The sequence below is a fragment of the Mytilus trossulus genome, chromosome 1 (genome assembly GCF_036588685.1).
Source record: "Mytilus trossulus isolate FHL-02 chromosome 1, PNRI_Mtr1.1.1.hap1, whole genome shotgun sequence".
NCBI lineage: Eukaryota > Metazoa > Mollusca > Bivalvia > Mytilida > Mytilidae > Mytilus > Mytilus trossulus.
In genome coordinates, this window is record NC_086373.1 from 35561932 (window position 1) to 35579586 (window position 17655).

General features: G+C 30.7%; 1 protein-coding gene across 2 annotated transcripts; it reads left to right on the plus strand.

Annotated features, from left to right (window-relative positions):
* The first annotated feature begins 169 nt into the window (after positions 1-169).
* LOC134722844 (translation initiation factor eIF2B subunit gamma-like) lies at positions 170-16494 on the plus strand. 2 transcript variants are annotated; one of them, XM_063586478.1, is made up of 12 exons: positions 170-309; positions 2571-2755; positions 3270-3424; positions 3977-4142; positions 6824-6929; positions 7635-7724; positions 9673-9791; positions 10816-11006; positions 11665-11748; positions 12387-12535; positions 15270-15373; positions 16171-16494. In XM_063586478.1, exons 2-12 carry the CDS (start codon positions 2608-2610, stop codon positions 16209-16211), a joined length of 1353 nt encoding a protein of 450 aa, XP_063442548.1. In that variant the 5' UTR covers positions 170-309; positions 2571-2607; the 3' UTR covers positions 16212-16494. The 2 variants fall into 2 exon arrangements, with proteins under 2 accessions (XP_063442548.1, XP_063442556.1); XM_063586486.1 differs by having other exon boundaries at positions 190-309; positions 2575-2755.
* Positions 16495-17655: the final 1161 nt, after the last annotated feature.

Below are 17655 nucleotides of genomic sequence, written 5' to 3' on the forward strand. Positions count from 1 at the left end.
CAATAATAATAATTTTTAGATATATGCTAACTTTTATGTCAAATATTGGTCCGTTAACAAAGGTTTTTGATCAGAATCTATCATTTATTCACTACCAATTAAGAAAATCCGTAAAATATCCTCATCATGTCCGTTTATGGTTTTACTTTTAAATTCTTGGTCAGTTCACTGTTTATACCAAATGAAAAAGGTTTTTGCAAATAACAAATATTTTGACATTGAACTTGAAAAAAAATTTACCAATGCTTGCTGTTATTTCATCATTGAAATCAAGTTTACTGCTAAAATAAATGCTTTGAAAGGAAGCTTGTAAGTTATATTTAAAACTCTTTTCTTTATAGTAAATAGGCCTTATACTGACTACAGTCATCAATGAGAGAGGAATCAGCTGAACAATGTTAAATAGACCATATGTCCACAGTCCAATCAGCTGTAGTCCATTTTTTTCTGGTTATTTGACTGTTAAATGCATTGCTTTGGGGTCATGAGTGCTATGCACATTAAATAATATTTGCAACTAACAAAAGCATTGCTATTAAAAGCATAACACATTTGTATACAATAGATTGCTGTGCAAAAGCACAAAAGTATGCAAGTTACATTATCAATAGGCTATTTGCCTATTCCCGTAATTGACCCTGTATTTAGAGATTCCCAAAAAAGTTGTATCCCTTATGAGGGACTTTAATTTTTATTTACAATGGAGAGCTAACAGAAAAAGTAAATCGACCTGTTCGTAATGTGAGTAATTTATAAGGTTTTCAAATATTTTAATAACATAAATTTGTTGTTTAATTAAATACTTTTGACATCAGAAATTATGTTTCGTGAAAAATCAGTTAAACCCCCAATACATCACTTTCAATTCATCATGCATTGCATTAGCTTAAGCCAATTTTGTCCGGTATGGAACCAGTCTATGATTGACAAAGGGAAGTAATTTGAACTATTACAAAAGAAAACATAGCTTAATACAGTCGGAAACCAGGTTGAAATAGAACAAAAGAATGACCCTCTTTGTTAGAGAAGGCGGTAAATGTGTACTGTATTGTTTACTACATGTACAGTGACACAAATTTTAAAAGTCAATAGAAACAAACAAAATTACAATTTTCTTCTCAATTACGAGGTATTTTATTTTAAAAACACCATTTGCATAAGTTTTCAATTTATTTAGTACATAGGTAAGCAGAACAATTAAATTTCAAGTCAACGACATGGGTATCTTTCAAGTTGGATGAAGAAAATGCATAAACTCTAATTTTTTTGAAAAAATTACCACGGACGGAAAACGTATCAATCTATTAGTCCAAAAATTTTCGTGTTTGCCCTTCCATTATGTGACTCAAGAAAAAATTCCCAAAAATGGGAAACAATTGTATCAAAAAGAGAAAATCGAGTGCACCTTTTTATATTAGGGCGTGTTTGAGTTGAATATTTTGTCTTGATATATATATATCGTTCAAAGTAAGAATATTTCATACATTGTCTCGCTTCAGCAGATTCTATCAATTTTTTTATCAAAGCTACAGATTGCCTTTATAACACAAAAAAATAACAGTCCTGAAAGATGAAATATATTGGTCAAGTGAAATACCTATCTAATGAGTCACAAAAACAGAGAAGGTGTGTTTGAATAGCTATTTTTTTTACTAAAAGTACTTGACGACAGTCTTTCAAATTGGATGATGAAAATGCATATCTTTGAAAAATCATAATTTTTTGTGTGTGATAACTATGGTTTATATTCTTCAACCACTTAAAAAATCTTGAGTCTGCCCTTCCACCAAATATTTAATTAGAATTTTTTAAATGTATATGAATATTCGAAAATTCCGCCTGACAACCGATCAGACAATAGTTTTAAGTTGAATCAATGCAGACAAGATCATTAACTGATGCTCATTAGCTAGTTGATACATTTGTCTTTTAAAATACAACTGACATATAAGGATTGTAATGGTGCAATGTGAATACATTTATCGGTTTCCAAGAGCAAAGTTGGAAGTGCTTCATCCCTACAATGGCTTCCATTTCTAAGATTGTGAAAATGAACTGGCGTAATGGAGAGATAATTCTGACAAAGTAGATTCCTGACTGAATAAAATTGATTAAACAGAGGTCTCATATAAACAAGTATGTTGCTCTGAAATTAAGTCAACCACAAGCTGCTGGGACAATAATAAACTTAAAATTACACTTTGCCTTGTTATTTAATAACATGAATACATTTTTATTTGAAATAAACACATTTAAGACAAAAAAAGAATTAACATATTTTTGATATCATAACATTATGATAAGCTTCAATTTTATATTTAGATGATGAAAAACTTCAGGAGCATAGTAGTGAAAAACTACAATTTGATACTTGCTTGAGGGGTGACTAGGAATTGATGATACAATTGAAAAAAATATTTCACTTTACAATTACCTGGTACATGCACATCAAAAATTGTTATACTGCAAAACTGTCTGAAAATTTATCAGAATTTCCATTCAAATGTCAACAAAAATCTATTTGCTTTCAGAATAAGGTAAGCTTAATACATCTTTTCTTTTTTCTTTAGTTAGGTTACCAGATTTTCCCTCAAAGATCTATATAAAATGGAGTTTATGCCAGTAATTATGGCTGCTGGGGAGGGGTCAAGGATGACTGATCTGACATCAAAATGCCCAAAAGCCTTACTTCCGGTAGGGAACATGCCAATGATTTGGTATCCTGTTAATATGCTAGAGAGAGCTGGATTTGAAGGTTTGAGATTTGTTTATAATAATTTTTAGCTTAAAACATACATGCACATTATTAAACTTTTGAGTTACCTTTGTTATGGTAAAAATGATCGTGCCACAACTACTAGTTTATAATAAACTTAACACAGATGCTTGTAAAAAATATATATTATTAGACCCCTCATACATGTCATAGTTTGATAACTTCTTTGATGAAGAACACACCTGAAAAAATATATTATTAGACCCCTCATAGTTTGATAACTTCTTTGATGAAGAACACACCTGACTTTCTGAACATATAAAAGATATATACATATGTTCTACATAAATACTATAATTTACAACCAAAAATTTTGAATGCAAAATATCAAAATGCTGGATCAAATGCCAAAGTTCAAAAATTTAAAAAAAATCTAGATATGTGACCAACAAGGTCATTGTTAATTGAAATAATAGATCTAGAAATATTTTTAAGAGATGAAATGTCACAAAGAAATGATAAACAAAAACTAACCAAATTCTGTTTCTTGTAGAAGCCATAGTGATTGTGTTGCAGTCCACTTTAAATGAAATACAGAAAACCTTAGTGGACATTCATGGTGTTAAAATGAAGTTAATATTTGAACCTATACCAGATAATGATTTGGGTACTGCTGACTCATTAAGAAACCTAAAAGGAAAAATCAAGGTAAGTTTTATATTTTTATCCATTACAGATATGACTTTGAATGGAGATTCTAAATGACCTTAGGAAATACTCAAAAGTTTGTGCAACATTAATGTCTGCCATTTACTGTAAACCAAGTAATTCGCAAGAGATATATATTTTGGTGAGTTTAGATGGCAGAAAAATAGCACTTATTTAAATTGCTGGGAATATGTATAACTCGAATCTTTCCTTATTTAACTTCATCAAGTAAATCAGACAATCACTGAAAAATAATATGCTGGGAAGTGGACTAGTAAGGGTTAAATAAAAAATAAAGTATTTGTGAAAATAAGCTGGTCTACAGTACTTTAGTGTGCCCAAATCATATAGTTTTTTCCTGATTTAACTCTAAAACTAACTCTTACCTTTTCCTAACACTACTAATAGCTTAAAATCCAACCATTACATAACCCTAACCATAAACTGACCCCTACCTTTAATGTGCAGGATCCCTTAAAGTGAATGAAAGTCTGGTATTGACATGTCTTGTGTGCTTGCATTATGAATAAAATATATATATGTTGTTTATAGACAGATGTTTTAGTCATCAGTTGTGACCTGATTACTGACCTCTCCTTACATCACATAGCTAATGTACACAGAACATACAATGCATCAGTCACCATGTTATTGTCTACAGTGCCTCAACAATACCTCGATATAGCTCCACCTGGTGTCAAGTCACGGAAACGTTCAGGTAAACTAAATATTGTTGATTCTGGATAGTGTTACTGTTGTAGTTTTTTTACTCTTTTCATGGGTATCAACTTTTTGTGGATTTCGGAAAATTTGCATGTTTGTAGATATTTGATTTCGTGGTTTTGCCAATCTCCACATACAAAGCCTATAAAAAATTTGTAATTTGTTGAACATTTAAATTTGTGGTTCCTATAGCCATGAAACCCACAATAATTGGTATCCAACAAACATGATGAATAATATTAATTATTGTATAGCAATATAATATTTCCAACAGAAAGTAACCAAATGTTAGCGTGCAATAAATTGTAATATTGCACTAGTGCAATAAATCTTCAAACTTCATGACGTCATGAACGAAAAAATCTCAGTTTAAACCAATTTTTACTTTCAAATATTATATTGCTATACAATAAAAGGGTTATTGCATGAATATTGGGGAATATTGTCCCTCGTAGAACAAATATTGCACGCGCAAGCTTGTGCAATATAAAATTCTACTCGGGACAATATTTCCCAATATTCATGCAATAACCCTATACAATAAATCCACAGTAAACTAAAAACTAAAAACAAAAAATTCTTTCAGAAAGTTTATATACATGTAAGAATGTCCATGCGTAAAGGTACAATAGGTTCTTTTGATAAATTTTACAGGACATGTTAATAAATTTGTTGTCATATTTTTGTGATATTTTTTGAAACGATTTTATCTGGAAAAAATTCACTATAATGTAAACATTCATAAAATTGTCAATTCTATCCCGATTTTGTCAATTAAAACAGAAAAAGATGTAAAAATATCTGATTTGTTTTGTATTTGAGCAAATGTAAAATCATTTGTTCCCTGGACTAATGCTATTAGGACCACACTTAAACATTTACGATGCTTTAGAGACAAAAAGTGAATCATTTTCATCAGTTCTACAGGTTTAAAGTAAGACAACATTTAAACATGAGGGAAAACATAAAAATTATGTCATCTTGTGTTTTAGAAATGGAAATTTAAGTTAAGTTATTAAATATTATATAAATTAACCGTCGTTGCAAGGGAATCCAACCATTGCCCGTTTTGATTGCATTGATATCAGCATTGAAAGCGAGAGCCTTATCCCCACTGCTACCGGAGTTAAAATTATCATTTGGCAAATCAAGCCATTTAAACTGTATTTTGAAAATGATTGAAATGGAGTTAACATCATGTGGCAAATCAAGCCATTTACAGTAGTTGTCGTTTGTTTATATAATTTAATTTAATTTAATATAATTTTAATTTAAAACTATGGGAAAAGGGGGGGGGGGGGCTCAGCACTTACAGGTTCGTAAAGCTCACAGCTTTAGGATATGAGGAAAAGTTAATTTGTTTTATAAATCACAAGTCTACTACCAATAATAATTTTTCGTTTATGTACCTTTTCTTATGGACTGGCTCATACATGAGTTATCTCCATTATGTCATGTACGTAGCCTAAACAGAATATAATTATTGTTATCTAATTTACATTCAGTTGTTTCATATTTATGTGAAATTATTACAATACATGTGATTGCACATCAGCAGTTCAGGAAGAAAATAAAAGTTTGACAGACAATTAACTCTTCAATGATAACAGCATTGCTGCAACTTCTGCATGTCAAAATATTAAAATACTTTAATGTAAATGTGTTGCTATCATTATTGCAAATAAATGTTTTTTGAAATCATTTATCATGAACTTGTATAACTTTTATAAGTTGGCTATATTATTTTTCAATGCTGATGATGTTATACTCTGAATTTATAAAATTTTATATATGATTTGAATATTTTTACCCTTTCAACGCTATACACGGCATATGTCGTGATGATGTACGCAACCCGCACTAACTTTGTCTTTATCTCTTTTAATAAAAAAAAGATACAGCAGTCTGTAAAAGAATATACTGTTTTAAAATAAATTAACACAAAAAAAAACACGCAGCAGCATAAGGGTTAATCTACTTACTAACACAGCATTTTGAATTGCCTATTGTTTTTTTGTTAATAAATTAAAGGAGTAGGTCCGGTAAGAGCCTTTTTTGGCCCCAAAATATAGCAGTTTTACAAAATTGATAAAATGTAAACTTTTAGTTATTTATTGAACAGTAGAATGGTTCTGCTACATAAATATTGGTTGTTTTTGGCAATACAATGCACATATATTGAGTACTAGCAATGAAAGTAGCACCATTAAGTCATGCTAAATTACTGAAATCATCAAAATTCAAGCATTTTAGTTAAATTTTAGACGGTTTCCGTGTAAAACGAAAGTGGCCGCATTCGTGTTTATCCAAAATATTTAAATGGAAGTTGTATTTGATGATAATACATAACATATATAAAGATTGAGGATGAACACGGATGGGGCCACTTTCATTTTTGACAAAAACCATCTGAAAAGTTACATTTTTTCGCATATTTGGTAGATTTTTCATATTTTAGCTTGAATCGGATCGTTTTTTTATGATTAAATGAGTTAAAATCTTTCACAAAAATAAATTGAATCAAATGAAATAGACACTTAAGTGTTTAAAAAGTGGTCAAAATCTTTCGTCAGATGAAACTGAAATTTGAGTCCAAAATCGGTCCTTACCGGACCTACTCCTTTCATAGCAGAAATAGCACAATGTAAAATTAATACAAGATAAATATAATTACAGAGAAAGATTTTATTGGATTTGACGAGAGAGGAGACAGGGTATTATTTATGGCATCAGAAGCAGATTTAGAAGACACAGTCACCTTCAGAAAATCTGTTTTAAAAAGGTTTCAAAAGTTCAATTGTTTTCTCTACATTTTTAATGATTTTGCAGTGATTAAATAATAATCAGAATTTGTAATGGGAAATTTTCTGGCTTACTTTAATGTTATATTAGAATAGAAACATACCATATGAATTTTACTCCTTGTATCTATAATGAGTTGATAAATTGAAACCATGGGACATATCATGTTCCTTTTTATTCAATATTTAGTTCAGTCAATACAGAAAATAGGAAAAAATGCATTGACTTTAAATTTCAGTCTAGAGCTATATAGCATGTATAGATCGCTTGGGCAAAAATTATCATGAATATAATGCCTGCCCATGTTCAAACTACATTAAAATATAGCTTGCATCAATTATTTCTTAATCCTATTTTTTAGTACAACCAGAGAATATAACACTGTTTGAATTGAAACTAACTATGCTGTTAGTGATGAAGTGTTGAGTATTCATGACAATGATTACATATACTTTGAATTCAGAAATTATTGCAATGTTTTTATCATTGCAAAAAATGCAACAGGGTTATAATCACAATAAAATAAACTTGCATTTTGAAATTTTTCATATGAATTAAACAGGATTTTTCTCAATCTTGCAATAAGAAAATCTCATTTTTGTCTCAAATGGCATAAGCGCAGTAATTTCTGAATTTACAGTAACTTGTTTCTACAAATTTTAATCATGTTTTTATTTATTTTCAGACATCCATTTATAAACATAAAATCTGGCTTAACAGATTGTCATTTATATTTAATAAAGAAATGGGTGATTGATTATCTGTCTACGTCACAGTGAGTATTCTAAGGTTATATTATTATTAAAGAAGAAAATACCACTGGCAGAAATATTTTTACCTGCTTTATGGAGGCACACAACTAGTTCTTTGCTCTATTGCTCTCTATATAAAAAAAATCAGTTTCAAGAATTCATAGTGATATTGTCCTTATTAAATGCCACTTTCAGCATTCACCCTTTATGGGACGCATTATAGTATACTATTATCGGACCTTAGATGAATAATCACGTTGTGATTGGTTAAACGCCGTCACGTGGTGACCCCCTATGAGACCGTATGGGGTTAGTAAGTTTCATATGGGGTTCGTGACGCGTTAATGGCGACGTCATCTATTAATGTTGTTGTGTTTCATTGTTTATTTTTCAACAAAACGCCGCAAAAAAAGTCCAGCGTCCGATAAATTCGTTATACGGTTAACTACTGACCCCCTACGGATCCATAGAGGGTGAATAAAATTCATAGGGGACTCGGCCTCCGGCCTCACCCCCTATGGATTTTACTAACCCTCTATGGATCCGTATGGGGTCAGTAGCGAACCAAATAACTTATATTGTCAGCCCTTCTGTTCGTTCGTTGTCAACATGTCACATATTAACTCAAAAACTTTTTAACCAATTTGCATAAATCTTTGGAGAATTGTTTATATCTATTGACATGAGCCCCATTTTGTTTCTATAATTGTTTGATTTTAGACAGAAAATAACTTGTGTTGAAATGAATGAATACCTCTGAAATTATACCACAAGTTCTGATTCAACAAAGGAATGGTTAGGATTGACTTTTGGGACACACCATTCAGTAATTAGGAGCAAAAATAAGGGGAAAACAAAGGTTTTCTTGTTATTGGACAATTAAGACATTTTAAAAATTCAGTGTAAGGGAGGTAATCAAATTAAAGAACACTGTTTGATTACATCCCTTACACTGCTTGTAAATTATGTATTCAGAAATGATGATTGTCTTGAAGTGAATAGCTGTCAATTTATTTTTAGCAGTTACTATGTATTTAAATGGGTAATTATTGTTGCATACTCTATTAGAAATTTGAATTGAGATACTAACCATATCTTGAGGGGGAATCCAAATTTTGGAAATAAGGGAAAGGAGGGAGGTGAAAAAATATGGAGAGGGGGAGCAATTTTTCAGATTTCAGAAATTAAAAGAAAATTGCTTCAAATATTTTTTTTGAGGGGTTGATATTCAACAGCATAGTGTATTGCAAAAAAGCAAAACATAGGGTAAAATTGGTTTTTTGGGGCAGAGGGGGGGGGGGGGGGGGGGGGGGGGTCAATTTGCAACAGCATAGTGTATTGCTCAAAAGCAAAAAATTGAATATGAATTCAAATCATATAACCAATTTGTAATTATTTGACTACAGGGTTGGAGATCTGTGGTCATATCCAGTTACCTTAGTGATGCAATTTATTATCCATTGACATGAGCTCCCTTTTATTTTATAAATTTTAGATCATACGTTTTCGAGTTGTGTGGTTTTATTCATTAAAATGGGGAATTTTTCCAGTTTTCAAACAATAACTCCAAAATGCCTTCAGCAAGTCTCATGAAACTTTGGTGATTTGTTTTTATCTATTGATGTAAGCTCCCTTTTGATTTTCACCGATTTCTGATATGACATTGAGAAGTAATTGAACTTTATTCTATGAAAATGCAATGAGTGTATCATGTGCTCATCGGGCAGCTATTTAGGAAGGAGAAAGCTGAAGTGCCCAGAGAAAACCATTGACCTTTGGTAATACAACTGGCAACCCTAGTCAATCAATATCTGAGTCGAGGGCACCTGACTCATGCAGGCTTTTACCTCACAACCTCATCTTTTCTATGAACAAAGTCTCCAAACAAGCTAAAAGCAATTCTGCTTTATCACATAATGATTAAATTTAACAAAACTGAAACAAGTTCATTATTTTATAATTTATTTTCAGATCAATATCATCTATAAAAAGTGAACTTATACCATATTTAGTAAAGAAACAGTTTAGTAAACCAAAACAAGAAATGCCTAACACCAACCAGTCTGTGATATCAGAAGATACAAAGCCAGGTATAGTGATATGGTTATTAATAGATATACTGTGGATTCATTATTATTCGTTGGATACCAAATTTCGTGGATTTCGTTGGTACAGGTAAACCACGAAATCAAATGTTCAACAAAATACATATTTTTAATAGGGTTTGGATACAGAGATTGTCAAAACCACAAAAAATAAATGAATCCACAGTATTTGAAAAGGTTGTTATAACAAAGTGAAGATGATTTTGGTTCTTTCTTTCTAATTTTGATGTTTCCCCTGTCTGAGAGAGTATGATATGAAGCAGATTTGTGAAAAAAAAATTAATTTCTCAAGAAATGCATATGTTCACATTTGTGAAATTTATTAAATGTCATTCATGCATTAGACTTCTCAAATGAAAATCATATTTGTTGGGTAAATGTCAATGGTAAAGTGCTCACTGACACACAAAAAAAATCAAATGACATCTACATGTCAACATGTAGTCTTCAACAATTCTAGAAAAGGATCTCTCCTTGACATTTAAAAACAAATTAGACACAAAATACCAATAGTGGTTTAGAGATCAGCATGAAGTCTTTAACAATCCTAGGAAAGGACCTCTTCTGAACAATTGACAAAAACGATGAATGAGATCAAATTCCCAACTTTAACACCAAAAAAAATAATTAAAAATTGAAAAGGTTAACATTCCCAACCATGAGAAATAAAATCAATAAATGTAGAGAATGACATGTAGTCTTCAACAATCCTTAAAAGGACCTTTTCTGGACATTTCATCGAACTTTGAAAGGGCAAACATTCCCAACTTTGACATTAATCAACAATCATTAAAAATATAGAATATTTGTGAATTACTAAAAACCTACAAGCTGTATTATAATTGATGGAAAATGAACAGAGATAAATTCAAACAACCAAAAAACAAAAAACTTTATTGCATGTTTTTTTTTAAATTTCTGTTCCTTGGTAAAAGAAACTTGATTAAATACAATGTCTGAAACTAAAGCCATTTGAAATTGTTAAAGTAGAATGTATTTGTCATTTTAGATATATTCAGTTTTTCATCAGAAGACCCATTAACAAAGGATGTTCAGGAAATGTCAACATGGATTGATCACCAAGGTGATATGGAAGATTTGTACCATGACAACAGAATTCGTTGTTATGCTTATGTACAAGATGGAGGCTTTTGTGTCAGAGCTAACACACTGTCAGCCTACAGTGAATCCAACAAACAGGTACATAAAGTTTTTATTCTTTTTTTTTTTTTTTACCCTACCTTAGGGCATTATATTTTTCGGTATCGGGGTCTGTTGGTCCATTCATCTGTCTATCTGCTAGCTTTAGGTTAAAGTAGTATTTGATGAAGTTGAAGTTCAATAAACTTGAAACTCAGTACACATGTTCTCTAGAAATTAGAGTTTTGACCCCAATTGCACGGTCCACTGAACATAGAAAATGATAGTGCGAGGTGGTATCCGTGTACTGAGGACACATTCTTGTTTTTGACCTACCAAGGGGCATTATGTTTTTATGGTCCTTGGTCTATCCGTCCGTCCATCTTTCCAGCTTCAGGTTTAAGGTTTTTTTCAAGGTAGCTTTTGATGAAGTTGAAGTCCATTCAACGTAGTATATATGTTCCCTATGATGTAATCTTTCTAATTTTTAATGCCAAATTAGAGTTTTTATTCCAATATCATGGTGCACTGAACACAAAAAAATATAGTTATAAAACTATGGACACATTCTTGTTTCTTGGAGCCTCTACCTTTTGGAGGAAGTTTCAAACATGTTGGTTGTAACAATATGATCTTTCAATGTAAATTCATATTAGTTTCTGATTCTCATTATTCTAATGATATTATCTTAATTTATTTAATTTTTTTCAAATTGCAGATTCCTAAAATATTACCGAATATTGCACCAAAACTGGAAATTACAAATATCCATCCAGCAGCAACAGTTAAAAATAAATCTCAGGTAATATAAAATTCTTATTTGATGTGTTTCAATTTTCAAATTCATGTATGATGGAAACAATTAAACAAGAAATTATTATTATTTTTATTATTTATGGTGCTTTAAGCCTTATATAGCGCTTATCTAAATAAACATTTACTCTAAGCGCTTTACAATGCATATAAAAAACAATGATACAAGTACATATATATAAATAAACACAACTTTAAAAAAAAACGTATATATCTTTATGTAAATGGTTCAATTAGAATCAAAATAGAGACCGTAAAAAAGTATAACTCAATATATGAAAATTAATATTATTCATCAAATTTAATTTTTTTAAATATAAATAAATTTTAATTTAAAAAAAAAAAAAAAAAAAAAAAATAACTACAATTTCACAGTGAAAACTGTCAGGTCAAATATGAACCAATCTCAATCTGGTATGAATCGTGAAATTATCTTTAGTTTAAAAATATTTTATTGTTGAAAAATGACAAAAGAATTAGTTGTCTCATTGGCACTGATACCACATCTTCCTATATCTATAGACACAAGTTTTTCAACTTTGTAAAGTCTTCTTCAATATATCTTTAGAGAACTGTTTCTATAAAACAATTGTTCTCATGATTTTATGTAATTTTGTAATTATATAGGTAGGAAGTGAATGTTTAGTAGCTGAAGGTACAACATTGGGAGAAAAGTCGTCTGTGAAGAGGGCCATCGTAGGAAAACACTGTAAGATCGGAGACAAATGTAAAATAGCTAACTCAGTCATCATGGATTATGTCAATATATTAGATGGGTAAGTATAACAATGAATTTCATCAAATATTCCTTATGATAAAGGGTAATTATGACAGTATTTGTGCCACTTAGTACCATTAAATTCATGTGGGAAATGGCCATCATTTCATTATTTTAATTCTGATATTTGACTTATTTTACTGAATGTTCTATCATTATTGTCTTATACTTTAAGATTTTAATTTGAAGCAACTAAACTATGATGTTACACATATAACAATGCATCAGTTAAAAAAACACCAACAGAATGGAAGAAAAACAATTTCTTTTTATTTCAATAGTGTATGAAAAAGTTCTTCTAAGGCCAATACAAAGACCATTAGCATGGTATTGTCTTTTATTTATTGTCCTTAAAATAATGGATTTTTTTTATTGTTCTACAAGACGGCAGAGATGGGTCCGATTACTTTCAATGTAATTGATTAAATTACAATTACTTTGTCATTTGTACGATTAAATTAAATTAACGATTACATCATTTCTGAAAGTGTCTGATTAAATTAATGATTACATTGGCAAAGTAATCATGATTACATCTGATTACAATGAATAAAAAAAAAACATTTTGAATGATGTGAATGAATTAACGTTTAATATATAACTATAGCACTTTTTCCAAAGGAGTTTGTTTTGTATATTAAAAAATGACAACCTTAAACTTCATATTTAATAAACCACAAAAGCTCACTACATACATACATTCGTGCATGATCATTGTGTCACCCATTACACTTTATCATAATTTATCTCTGAATTATTTTGACTTCAATTGAATCTAGCTTTATAAAGAGTTTGCTGTTTGTCTTCTGACCTCTTCCATACTATGTATGTATTTCAAGGTGCAGTGTATGAAAGTTAAAATATGGATGAAATAAAGTTACCAGATAAAAACTATGTAAAATTTTGATTGAATTATTTAAACAAATTGTTAACAAAATACAATACTATAAATCAATGCATTTAACATGTCCAGTCCAAGTACATACTAAAATTTACTTATCTTAAGGAAGATATTTGTCCAACTTTTAATTTAGTTTGTGCTAATTAGATAAATTTGCACGGGCGTATGACATTTGCGCCGATTTTGAAAATATACATTCTTTCATTTGCGCCGATTTCATTTTTTCATTTGCGCCGATTTTATAATTGCTCCTAATTAGATTTACAGGTAAGTTAATACTTGTACATGTACTGTACTATACCATTGGTAAACTCTGGTTATAAATGTTGTTCAGTTATGTTAATTTTGATTCATATATTGTTCTGAAACTTCATTGTAACACGATGGACATATTGCATATTGAAACGGGCCGAGGAGTTAAGTTTTTAATTATCGAAGGCCATACATATCGCAATGTCAGTGTCCTGAAGCATAACAACATAGCTTACTAATGTACCATAAAATCGTGTAAAATCTGTGTCACCACGGATTCTATTGCCACAACACAGAACGAGCATAACTATGTGGCAGATGTCTGACAGACAGAGGTACGGATACGGTCATGGAAAATTTTGGAGATGTATCTTGTAGGCCTTCTTCTACCTTCCCTTATTGAGCAGGGGACATCACTTATATACATATTATGATTGATAATTCATTAAATTTGTACAAGTGGCTAACGAAAGAGCCCCTAAAGTGAACGAAAAATAACATGACTTGATGGAGAGTTCTCTCATTAGCACTCATGTCACATCTTCTTATATCTGTTCACCTGTAATTTACCTGTAAAAAAATCGGCGCAAATGAAAATAAAAATCGGCGCAAATGAAAGAAAAAATCGGCGCAAATGAAATGCAGATCGGCGCAAATGCAAAACGCCGATTTGCACATGTCTGATTAATCTTTTATCATATATATTGTCCTACAGCTACATTATGTATACTCAATTGGTAATTGCAATAAAAACAAACCTTAATTGGTTTCCTACCTGCCAATTCAGATTTGACAAAAATCACAATATTAACAAAAGATTATAATTCAGGGTTAAAGAAAAGTATAATACTACTTAAATATAATAGTTTTTAATCAAATATTTATGTACATCTTTAAATTGTGAATATATGTATAATATCTTTCTCTAGAGACATAAAATTGTATGACATGACATGTCTCTTCTTAGGCTAATGATGACTTTTAAATACTGTAACAGTTTATTTCTTACTGAAGTATACTAATCAATTATAAACATGCTTTAAACAGTAAACCAAACTATCTTAACTTGTTGAATATTCATTCAATAAGGAAGAACAAAAAGGTTCATTTATTGACCACAGTTCAAGATTTTTTCATTGTAATCAGAATGTAATCATAAAGTAATCAGGATTACAGGGCATTTTGAAAAGTAATTGATTAGATTAAATTACATGTAATCAGATTTTTGGCTGATTAATGATTACAATGATTACTTTGAAAATTGTAATCAATTACAGCTGATTAGCGATTACAATTACAATTACCCCAAGTCTGCAAGACGGTGACATTAAAAAAATAGTCTCCCTTTGCCCCATCAGAGAGTAAACTATTTCCTTTGCATTAGCCAATCAAAACTCCAGCATTTTGACCTGGAGTATAATAAATAAAATTTGGAACATGTCCAGAACTGAAGAAGATATCAAATATAAGAAAAACGGTATAGGTATTTCAGACAGGATCAACAATTATTGCTTCATGTTGACATATAAACTGATGATTTTGCAAAAAGGTTAAACTTATTCTCATTTTTGTTTTTCAGATGTTCAGTGACTGGTAGTATTGTAGGATCTAATGTACACATACATGAGAAATGTGAGATTAAAGACTGTATCGTTGGTGCAGGACAGTCATTAAATGCCATGGGTAAGTTGTTAATATTTCTTATTTGTTGAGGTGTCCAGTGGGCGAATCCAGGAGGGGGTTCAGGGATTGGAAACTCCCTGTTTGATTTGGATAATCAATGCATTTTAATAGGGACATAAAGTTGGAACCTCCATTGTATTTGAAGATCAATGCATTTCAATGGGGGCATAAAATTGAAATTCCTCTTTATCCCGAGTTGGGAACACCCTTTTAAAAATGGCTTGATCAGCATCAATTTTAAGTGAAAACTGTACAATAGTACCCATATGAAAATTGAGATAATAGTGCTGAAAATTTCACCCACGTAAATTTTTTTTTACCAAGGGTATAGTTTGCCAGCCTCAATGGTCGAGAGACCAACGGTAGCTTTCCCACGGTAGCTTGCCCACGTCTAACGAGCGACTCCCCGATGAAAAAAATATCAGAAATTATTGTGAGGTCTTTATACATGCCAATTATTCAGAAGGATGATTATCCAAATAATGATATTGGTATTCTCATGTCTGTATACAGCTTAACCTGTAACTCCTGTATTTAATCTCACAATATGGTTGGTCATGTTAAATGCGTAATAATTTCTGAGTGTAAATAAATTTAGCCTATAGGGTTACATGAGTAGTAAATAAAGATATTTATATATACAAGTCAGATTCAAATTAACCAATGATTTTGATATAGATTTAGTTGACAATTATAAGAGCAGTGTCTCTCTTCGATTTTTTTTTACCTTATCTTCTTCAAAATTTTAAAATCTCTTTTTAAAATATTTTAAAGCCTTTCCTGTTTATTTTTTCCAGGACAATTTACAAATGAAGCAATAGTAGATATCAGCTGGTAGATATAGACAAAGTGGTGGAGATATAGTGATGTACACTTTATAAATATAATAAAATCAAGTTGCAAAGTGAAATCTTTCCTTACCTAGGCAATGCATGAAAAGGAAGATTATTTCCTGTGTGATTTATGTATGTAAAGTTGTTTAAGAAATCGTCTGAAATGTTCAGAATTATGAGAAATATCTCAATGTCAGTAAACAATGTTATTTTTCAGCGCTGTGATATTTTCAATGAATTGAAGACTGAAGGCACTACACTTTTCAACAAATTAAAAATTAGATTTCAGCCAAGTAATTTATTATGAGGAATAAAATGAGAAAGGTTTATGGAAATTACCTTGTATGTAAAACAGTGAGATGCTTGTATGGTTTAAACTCTAGCCTTATGCATAGATAATAAACTTAAAGAAAAAAGTTTTGAATTTCAATTTTCTAACCAGTTGTTGGCTAAAACCTGTGTTTGTGTTAACACTAGTTATGTTCTCTGGACAAACATTTTTTTCAACTTAATTAAAACCAAAAAAAACCAAAAAAACACCTCATACCAAAGCTGTAATTTTTATTATACGACTGCTCCAAAGAAGGTGGGTCCTCATAAACAATGTTTGGCCTATGTCCATCTTGTGATTCTTGTGTCCCTTTCTCTGGAATTTTGTGTTATCTCTCAATATGTTCAGTTCTATATTGTGTTGATATGCTGGTTTATAAGACATTTGACCTTAATGTCTATATGTTTTACCACTTGTGAAACTAGAGGCTCTAAAGAGCCTGTGTCGCTCACCTTGGTATATGTGAACAAAGGAAGCAGACAGTTCATGACAAAATTGTGTTTAGGTGATTGTGATGTGTTTGTACATCTTACTTTACTGAACATTCTTGCTGCTTACAATTATCTCTATCTATAATGAACTTGTCCGTGTAGTTTCAGTGGAAAATTTTAGTAAAAATTTACAAATTTTATGAAAATTGTTAAAAATTGATTATCATGATTATAAAGGACAATAAATTCTTAGGGGGTCAATTGACCATTTTGGTCATTTTGACTTATTTTTGAGTCTTAAATTGCTGTACATTATTGATGTTTACAGTTTATCTCTATCTATAATAATATTCAAGATAATAACCCAAAACAGCAAAATTTCCTTAAAATTACCAATTTAGGGGCAGCAACCTAACAACGAGTTGTCCCATTCATCTAAAAATTTCAGGGCAGATAGATCTTGACCAGATAAACAATTTTACCACATGTCAGATTTGCTCTAAATGCTTGGGTTTTTAAGTTATGAGCCAAAAACTGTATTTTACCCCTATGTTCTATTTTTAGCCATAGTGGTCATCTTGGTTGGTTTGCCCGGTCAAAAAACACCATTTTATAAACTAGATAGCCTAATAATGATTCTGGCTATGTTTGGTAAAATTTGGCCCAGTAGTTTCAGAATAGAAGATT